General features: G+C 29.2%; 1 protein-coding gene across 1 annotated transcript in view; it reads left to right on the top strand.

Annotated features, from left to right (window-relative positions):
- Positions 1–513: 513 nt before the first annotated feature.
- The window catches only part of chtf18 (CTF18, chromosome transmission fidelity factor 18 homolog (S. cerevisiae)), a 17,980-nt gene continuing 6,575 nt past the window's right edge, over positions 514–11,918 (top strand). Inside the window, exons 1-11 of the mRNA XM_060860871.1 lie at positions 514–669; positions 8,236–8,376; positions 8,643–8,760; positions 8,970–9,192; positions 9,582–9,674; positions 9,754–9,806; positions 9,915–10,059; positions 10,484–10,690; positions 10,834–10,931; positions 11,014–11,137; positions 11,258–11,397. Of these exons, the coding sequence (XP_060716854.1) occupies positions 582–669; positions 8,236–8,376; positions 8,643–8,760; positions 8,970–9,192; positions 9,582–9,674; positions 9,754–9,806; positions 9,915–10,059; positions 10,484–10,690; positions 10,834–10,931; positions 11,014–11,137; positions 11,258–11,397 (1,430 nt within the window). The 5' untranslated portion in view covers positions 514–581. The remainder of the gene's footprint in view (positions 670–8,235; positions 8,377–8,642; positions 8,761–8,969; positions 9,193–9,581; positions 9,675–9,753; positions 9,807–9,914; positions 10,060–10,483; positions 10,691–10,833; positions 10,932–11,013; positions 11,138–11,257; positions 11,398–11,918) is intronic.

The raw sequence follows: 11,918 nt of genomic DNA, 5'->3' as shown, positions 1-11,918 counted from the left end.
CAAATATAATTTAAAATTAGTTTCTAGTAACAAGTGTGTTAGCTTTAATATAGGCTACAATTTAACATCAGCATAAAGTCCTTTATAAAGTGAAAATGTATTTATTGTTCTTTGTTTTAAAATATCAGACATTATTCGTTCCTCTAAACACTTAAAGAAGGAAATAGACAGATTAAAAGTGTGTAATCTTATAGATTATGTTATAGTGTGTAATCTTGACCTCTCTAAGATGGCGGTTCCATTGACATTAGCAGCTCTCTGTATGTCTATGGAGGTCTCGCGCCCACAGCAGCCAATCACATCGTTTCTGTGATCAGGCTTATTTAATATTCATAATATTTGCCCTAAGATTGGCTACTAATATACGAGCCCTGCTTTATGATTGGTAACATACAAATATATGAATCATTAGACAGCAAACGCCGAGAAACCAACCAATCAGAGCACAGCAGGTGGGCTGTAGGATGACGTTTCCTGAATGACCCGGATGTGAATACAAAGCACAAACATTTTGCGCGAAAACCTCATCAGTAAGCGTCCTGTATTAAACTGTAAACTGTTGTTTTAACTTAAAGCTCAGAATGGATGAGTATGATGACATGTACGGGATAGAGGATGATTTTCAACAACAGTTTGCAGACGAACTGGAGGTGATGGCAGAACTGGAACGTATGTGACTTTATATTATACGTTATATGTTCTATATTTACACTTATACATGTTATACATTTACACTTATACATGTTATACATTTACACTTATACATTTACACTTATACATCTTATACATTTACACTTATACATTTACACTTATACATTTACACTTATACATTTACACTTATACATGTTATACATTTACACTTATACATTTACACTTATACATGTTATACATTTACACTTATACATGTTATACATTTACACTTATACATGTTATACATTTACACTTATACATTTACACTTATACATGTTATACATTTACACTTATACATGTTATACATTTACACTTATACATTTACACTTATACATTTACACTTATACATTTACACTTATACATTTACACTTATACATGTTATACATTTACACTTATACATTTACACTTATACATGTTATACATTTACACTTATACATGTTATACATTTACACTTATACATGTTATACATTTACACTTATACATTTACACTTATACATGTTATACATTTACACTTATACATGTTATACATTTACACTTATACATTTACACTTATACATGTTATACATTTACACTTATACATGTTATACATTTACACTTATACATTTACACTTATACATCTTATACATTTACACTTATACATGTTATACATTTACACTTATACATTTACACTTATACATTTACACTTATACATGTTATACATTTACACTTATACATGTTATACATTTACACTTATACATTTACACTTATACATGTTATACATTTACACTTATACATTTACACTTATACATGTTATACATTTACACTTATACATTTACACTTATACATTTACACTTATACATTTACACTTATACATGTTATACATTTACACTTATACATTTTACACTTATACTGTTATACTTTTACACTTATTACATTTACACTTATACATTTACACTTATACATTTACATTATACATGTCTATACATTTACACCTTATACATTTTACACTTATACATGTTATACATTTACACTTATACATGTTATACATTTACACTTATACATGTTATACATTTACACTTATACATTTACACTTTTACATTTACTTATACATTTACACTTATACATTTACACTTATACATGTTATACATTTACACTTATACATGTTATACATTTACACTTATACATTTACACTTATACATGTTATACATTTACACTTATACATTTACACTTATACATTTACACTTATACATGTTATACATTTACACTTATACATGTTATACATTTACACTTATACATTTACACTTATACATCTTATACATTTACACTTATACATGTTATACATTTACACTTATACATTTACACTTATACATTTACACTTATACATTTACACTTATACATGTTATACATTTACACTTATACATTTACACTTATACATGTTATACATTTACACTTATACATTTACACTTATACATGTTATACATTTACACTTATACATTTACACTTATCAATGTTATACATTTACACTTATACATTTACACTTATACATTTTACACTTATACATTTACACTTATACATGTTATACATTTACACTTATACATGTTATACATTTACCACTTATACATGTTATACATTTACACTTATACATTTACACTTATACATGTTATACATTTACACTTATACATGTTATACATTTACACTTATACATGTTATACATTTACACTTATACATTTACACTTATACATGTTATACATTTACACTTATACATGTTATACATTTACACTTATACATTTACACTTATACATGTTATACATTTACACTTATACATGTTATACATTTACACTTATACATGTTATACATTTACACTTACATTTACATTTATACATTTACACTTATACATGTTATACATTTACACTTATACAGTTATACACTTTACACTTTATACATTTACACTTATACATGTTATACATTTACACTTATACATTTACACTTATACATTTACATTACACTTATACAGTTATACATTTACACTTATACATTTACACTTATACATTACTTATACATTTACACTTATACATGTTATACATTTTACACTTATACATGTTACACTTATACATTTATACATTTACACTTATACATGTTATACATTTACACTTATACATGTTATACATTTACACTTATACATTTACACTTATACATGTTATACATTTACACTTATACATTTACACTTATACATGTTATACATTTACACTTATACATGTTATACATTTACACTTATACATTTACACTTATACATGTTATACATTTACACTTATACATTTACACTTATACATGTTATACATTTACACTTATACATGTTATACATTTACACTTATACATCTTATACATTTACACTTATACATTTACACTTATACATGTTATACATTTACACTTATACATTTACACTTATACATGTATACATTTACACTTATACATGTTATACATTTACACTTATACATGTTATACATTTACACTTATACATGTTATACATTTACACTTATACATTTACACTTATACATGTTATACATTTACACTTATACATGTTATACATTTACACTTATACATGTTATACATTTACACTTATACATGTTATACATTTACACTTATACATTTACACTTATACATGTTATACATTTACACTTATACATGTTATACATTTACACTTATACATGTTATACATTTACACTTATACATTTACACTTATACATGTTATACATTTACACTTATACATGTTATACATTTACACTTATACATTTACACTTATACATGTTATACATTTACACTTATACATGTTATACATTTACACTTATACATTTACACTTATACATGTTATACATTTACACTTATACATGTTATACATTTACACTTATACATTTACACTTATACATTTTATACATTTACACTTATACATGTTATACATTTACACTTATACATTTACACTTATACATGTTATACATTTACACTTATACATGTTATACATTTACACTTATACATGTTATACATTTACACTTATACATTTACACTTATACATGTTATACATTTACACTTATACATGTTATACATTTACACTTATACATTTACACTTTACATGTTATACATTTACACTTATACATGTTATACATTTACACTTATACATTTACACTTATACATGTTATACATTTACACTTATACATGTTATACATTTACACTTATACATGTTATACATTTACACTTATACATTTACACTTATACATTTACACTTATACATGTTATACATTTACACTTATACATTTACACTTATACATGTTATACATTTACACTTATACATGTTATACATTTACACTTATACATTTACACTTATACATGTTATACATTTACACTTATACATTTACACTTATACATGTTATACATTTACACTTATACATTTACACTTATACATGTTATACATTTACACTTATACATGTTATACATTTACACTTATACATTTACACTTATACATGTTATACATTTACACTTATACATGTTATACATTTACACTTATACATGTTATACATTTACACTTATACATTTACACTTATACATGTTATACATTTACACTTATACATTTACACTTATACATGTTATACATTTACACTTATACATTTACACTTATACATGTTATACATTTACACTTATACATGTTATACATTTACACTTATACATTTACACTTATACATGTTATACATTTACACTTATACATTTACACTTATACATTTATACATTTACACTTAGACATGTTATACATTTACACTTATACATTTACACTTATACATGTTATACATTTACACTTATACATTTACACTTATACATGTTATACATTTACACTTATACATTTACACTTATACATTTACATTTACACTATACATGTTATACATTTACACTTATACATGTTATACATTTACACTTATACATGTTATACATTTACACTTATACATCTTATACACTTATACATCTTATACATTTACACTTATACATGTTATACATTTACACTTATACATGTTATACATTTACACTTATACATTTACACTTATACATGTTATACATTTACACTTATACATGTTATACATTTACACTTATACATTTACACTTATACATGTTATACATTTACACTTATACATGTTATACATTTACACTTATACATTTACACTTATACATGTTATACATTTACACTTATACATGTTATACATTTACACTTATACATTTACACTTATACATGTTATACATTTACACTTATACATGTTATACATTTACACTTATACATTTACACTTATACATGTTATACATTTACACTTATACATGTTATACATTTACACTTATACATTTACACTTATACATGTTATACATTTACACTTATACATGTTATACATTTACACTTATACATTTACACTTATACATGTTATACATTTACACTTATACATGTTATACATTTACACTTATACATGTTATACATTTACACTTATACATTTACACTTATACATGTTATACATTTACACTTATACATTTACACTTATACATGTTATACATTTACACTTATACATTTACACTTATACATTTACACTTATACATTTACACTTATACATGTTATACATTTACACTTATACATTTACACTTATACATGTTATACATTTACACTTATACATTTACACTTATACATTTACACTTATACATTTACACTTATACATGTTATACATTTACACTTATACATTTACACTTATACATGTTATACATTTACACTTATACATCTTATACATTTACACTTATACATCTTATACATTTACACTTATACATTTACACTTATACATGTTATACATTTACACTTATACATTTACACTTATACATGTTATACATTTACACTTATACATGTTATACATTTACACTTATACATGTTATACATTTACACTTATACATGTTATACATTTACACTTATACATTTACACTTATACATGTTATACATTTACACTTATACATGTTATACATTTACACTTATACATGTTATACATTTACACTTATACATTTACACTTATACATGTTATACATTTACACTTATACATTTACACTTATACATGTTATACATTTACACTTATACATGTTATACATTTACACTTATACATGTTATACATTTACACTTATACATTTACACTTATACATGTTATACATTTACACTTATACATGTTATACATTTACACTTATACATTTACACTTATACATGTTATACATTTACACTTATACATGTTATACATTTACACTTATACATTTACACTTATACATCTTATACATTTACACTTATACATGTTATACATTTACACTTATACATTTACACTTATACATCTTATACATTTACACTTATACATGTTATACATTTACACTTATACATTTACACTTATACATCTTATACATTTACACTTATACATGTTATACATTTACACTTATACATGTTATACATTTACACTTATACATGTTATACATTTACACTTATACATTTACACTTATACATGTTATACATTTACACTTATACATGTTATACATTTACACTTATACATTTACACTTATACATGTTATACATTTACACTTATACATGTTATACATTTACACTTATACATTTACACTTATACATGTTATACATTTACACTTATACATTTACACTTATACATGTTATACATTTACACTTATACATGTTATACATTTACACTTATACATTTACACTTATACATGTTATACATTTACACTTATACATTTACACTTATACATTTACACTTATACATGTTATACATTTACACTTATACATTTACACTTATACATTTACACTTATACATTTACACTTATACATGTTATACATTTACACTTATACATTTACACTTATACATGTTATACATTTACACTTATACATGTTATACATTTACACTTATACATCTTATACATTTACACTTATACATTTACACTTATACATGTTATACATTTACACTTATACATGTTATACATTTACACTTATACATTTACACTTATACATGTTATACATTTACACTTATACATGTTATACATTTACACTTATACATGTTATACATTTACACTTATACATTTACACTTATACATGTTATACATTTACACTTATACATGTTATACATTTACACTTATACATGTTATACATTTACACTTATACATTTACACTTATACATGTTATACATTTACACTTATACATGTTATACATTTACACTTATACATTTACACTTATACATGTTATACATTTACACTTATACATTTACACTTATACATTTACACTTATACATGTTATACATTTACACTTATACATGTTATACATTTACACTTATACATTTACACTTATACATGTTATACATTTACACTTATACATTTACACTTATACATGTTATACATTTACACTTATACATGTTATACATTTACACTTATACATGTTATACATTTACACTTATACATGTTATACATTTACACTTATACATGTTATACATTTACACTTATACATTTACACTTATACATGTTATACATTTACACTTATACATGTTATACATTTACACTTATACATGTTATACATTTACACTTATACATTTACACTTATACATGTTATACATTTACACTTATACATTTACACTTATACATGTTATACATTTACACTTATACATTTACACTTATACATGTTATACATTTACACGTATACATTTACACTTATACATGTTATACATTTACACTTATACATTTACACTTATACATGTTATACATTTACACTTATACATCTTATACATTTACACTTATACATCTTATACATTTACACTTATACATTTACACTTATACATGTTATACATTTACACTTATACATTTACACTTATACATCTTATACATTTACACTTATACATTTACACTTATACATGTTATACATTTACACTTATACATTTACACTTATACATGTTATACATTTACACTTATACATTTACACTTATACATCTTATACATTTACACTTATACATCTTATACATTTACACTTATACATCTTATACATTTACACTTATACATTTACACTTATACATGTTATACATTTACACTTATACATTTACACTTATACATGTTATACATTTACACTTATACATGTTATACATTTACACTTATACATTTACACTTATACATGTTATACATTTACACTTAAACATTTACACTTATACATTTACACTTATACATGTTATACATTTACACTTATACATGTTATACATTTACACTTATACATTTACACTTATACATGTTATACATTTACACTTATACATGTTCTATATTTACACTTATACATGATATATATGTATATGTATATATATGTGTGTGTGTATGTGTATGTATATGTGTATATATATATATATATAAATATATACACACATACATATATAGTTTAAGTTGTTTATTTGAAGGGTGCTGATTAGGGACATCTTGACAGATTTGATACACATTTTAACTTCAAATCATCTGAATTCATTACGTGTTCTGTTGTGTTGACAGATGAGTCTCATCGTAATGTAAAGGTGTCAGAGTTCAGACAGAAGAAACAGACATTTGAGGAAGCTCTCACCTCCGCTGACACAGCTTTAACAAATACGGACACGGCTGAAGTTCCAGAGCATGAGGAGGACGAGGCACTGAGTGAGTCAATAACAAACTCATCATTCACAGATTGTTGATTACTTCCCTGTATCAGATTGTCCTGTGTAAAAGCGTAACACGCCCCTGTCCTGAAGATCCTCTGACACTGGGGACTCCTTCCTAAAACATCACCTTCATTGTCTAATGTACAAGTCCCTGTGAACAAGCTGTTACTATAGAAACCGTAACCTTGTAGTGAGAATATACTCAGGTGATCTTGCTATTGGATTGTATTCTTATGAGAGTTTAAAACAAGTTCTTTACAGCACCAAAAGCGAAGAAGCGGAAACAAGACGTGGCCAAAAAACTCCATTTTGAAGTGACAGGTGATGAGATCACACCTCCATCCTCACCTGAGGCGTATCGGAGGACAGAGAGGACGAGGTAACTGATCAAAACTTTATACTAAACATTAACAAGGGTTATGATGAAATCCAGAATTATTGGCACCTTTTAATAAACAGAGAAATTGTTGTTGAGCCACACTGTAGTGTTTTCTCTCTATCTCTCTCTCTCTCTCGCTCTCTCTCTCTCTCTCTCTCTCTCTCGCTCTCTATCTCTCTCACTCTTCCCCTCCCCCTCCCTCCCTCCAGGTCGGGGTTTTCTCTATCTCTCTCGCCTGACAGAGCCATAGCCACCGGCCCGGTTGGTGTGTTGGACATCAGCGGACTTGCAGTGCTGCAGGAATCTCCAAAAAGAGCCACAGCTCCACGCTACGCACTGAAACGTCCACCAGCCAGCGGAGACTTCATCACCGTCACCGACTGTATGGGCAACCGAGTGTATCTGTGTAAGACCCAGGAGGGGGACGAGCAGGTGCTCAACTACACACAGACTGAACATCTTTTTAAATTTGTGTGTTAGACAGACGTGGTGTAAAACTTTATTTAAAAAGGTTTATTTATATATTTATTTATTAATTTACCTAAAATTAGTATCTAACTAGAATATATTATTCATAGTGTATAGAATCTAGATTGCATGCTCACACACACACACACCTACACACACACATACACACATACACACACACACCTACACACACACCCTCACACACACACACAAACACCCTCTCACATACACACATACACTCTCACACACAAACACACACGCACTCTCACACACACAAACACACACGCACTCTCACACACACAAACACACTCTCACACACACACAGTGTAATAAATTGTGTTCTTTGTCTTCAGATGCCGGATCCCAGGTTTTTCAGAAATTCCCAGAATGCACTGGGGCTGCTTGCTGTTCCTATTGAGGTTCTCAAAGAGCAAGTGTCAGAAAAAGTAAGTACACACACACACACACACACACACACACACTCACACACATTGGCATGAATCTGATGTTGTTGTTGTTCTGCAGCGTCATCGTCAGCTGGTGGAAGAATCCCAGAGATTAACAGAGCTCCTCAACACGTACGCTCACCTTTTACTCATTTAACACGAGTGAGTGAATGAGTGTGATTTTGTATTTATTTGTGTGTGTGTGTGTGTGTGTGTGTGTGTGTGTGTGTGTGTGTTCAGTGGTATAGATCCTGAACTTCTTGTGGATGAAGTGACGAAAGACATTGAGGATGAAAACATGTGCAAACCTGATGAAAGCTCCACCTCTCGCTTGTGGGTGGATCGCTTCGCTCCTCAGCATTACATGGAGCTCCTGAGTGATGATGTAACACACACACACACACACACACACACACACACACACTGCCTAGTTAATCCCTTTTGAGTAATTTATCCACAAATTCATTCCTTTCTGTTTCACTTTTAAACACTTTTTCAGTTTCTTTGTTCTTTAATTTTATGATTTTTTTATTTTCACAAACTCAGTTTTATTGTTTCTTCAGTTTCATCTTTTTTTTTTAGACACACTTTTATTTTATTTAGATATTATCACACCTATTCCTCATGATGTTGTTATTATATAATTAAAGTTAATGTTTTAAAATTCAGACATAAATTAAAACAGAACCTTTATACATAAAATGTAAATAATAATTAATTTATAAATGAAACTATTATTAATTATTATTGTGTGTGTGTGTGTGTGTGTGTGTGTGTGTGTGTGTGTGTGTGTGTGTGTGTGTGTTCAGTTCACTAATCGGTGTCTGTTGAAATGGCTGAAGCTTTGGGACTCTGTGGTTTTTGGAAGAGAGAGAAAGTCTCGCCCTCCCACAGCCGAGTCCAGAGTGAACAGCACCAGCTCTCAGAACCAGAACCAGCGCTTTAAAACAAAAAGTCAGATCACTGAGGAGATCCTGGAGGCCGAGCTGGACCAGTACAAACGGCCCAAACTTAAGGTCTGACCTTCACATGGCTCCAGTCCTCACAGGCAAAATATACACATCAAATGTAACTCAAACATCTAACTGTGTGTGTGTGTGTCTGTGTGTGTGTGTCTGTGTGTGTGTGTCTGTGTGTGTGTGTCTGTGTGTGTGTGTAGGTTGCACTCTTGTCTGGTCCTCCTGGATTAGGAAAGACAACGTTAGCACACATCATTGCTAAACATGCAGGATATAACGTAGTTGAGATCAATGCCAGGTATTACACACACACACACACACACACACACACACACACACACAGGGCTGTTTTTCTAATAAGATTGTGTGTGTGTGTGCAGTGATGATCGCAGTGCAGAGCTGTTTCAGAAGCGTATCGACACGGCCACACAGATGAAGTCAGTCCTGGGAGCCAACGAGAGACCAAACTGTCTCATCATCGACGAAATAGATGGAGCTCCATCAGTACGATCTTCTTCAACTCTCCTTCTCAGTCTTCTCCTGGTCTTCATCCTCCTTCTCCTTCTTGGTGATCTTCTCCTTCATGTTGTTCTTGTTCACTCTGCACTTCTTTATGGTTTTCAGGCTGCCATCAACGTGCTGTTAGCGACCCTGAACAGGAAGGACAGTCGAGACGGAGAAGAATCCACTACAAACCCTCTGAAGAAGAAGAAGAAGAAAGAGTCTGTTTTACTTCGGCCAATCATCTGTATCTGTAATGACCTGTAAGCTCTGAGTGTCTGATCTGTGTGAAAGTGTGTCTGATCCGAGTGTCTGATCTGTGTGAAAGTGTGTCTGATCTGTGTGAAAGTGTGTCTGATCTGTGTGAAAGTGTGTCTGAACTGTGTGAAAGTGTGTCTGATCCGAGTGTCTGATCTGTGTGAAAGTGTGTCTGATCCGAGTGTCTGATCTGTGTGAAAGTGTGTCTGATCCGAGTGTCTGATATCTGTGTGAAAGTGTGTCTGATCTGTGTGAAAGTGTGTCTGATCCGAGTGTCTGATCTGTGTGAAAGTGTGTCTGATCTGTGTGAAAGTGTGTCTGATCCGAGTGTCTGATCTGTGTGAAAGTGTGTCTGAACTGTGTGAAAGTGTGTCTGAACTGTGTGAAAGTGTGTCTGATCCGAGTGTCTGATCTGTGTGAAAGTGTGTCTGATCTGTGTGAAAGTGTGTCTGATCCGAGTGTCTGATCTGTGTGAAAGTGTGTCTGATTCGAGTGTCTGATATCTGTGTGAAAGTGTGTCTGATCT

This window comes from Tachysurus vachellii, chromosome 24 (assembly GCF_030014155.1).
Source record: "Tachysurus vachellii isolate PV-2020 chromosome 24, HZAU_Pvac_v1, whole genome shotgun sequence".
Taxonomy (NCBI): domain Eukaryota; kingdom Metazoa; phylum Chordata; class Actinopteri; order Siluriformes; family Bagridae; genus Tachysurus; species Tachysurus vachellii.
Note: the sequence above shows the minus strand (reverse complement) of the source record. Positions and strands in the feature narration are given on the sequence as shown.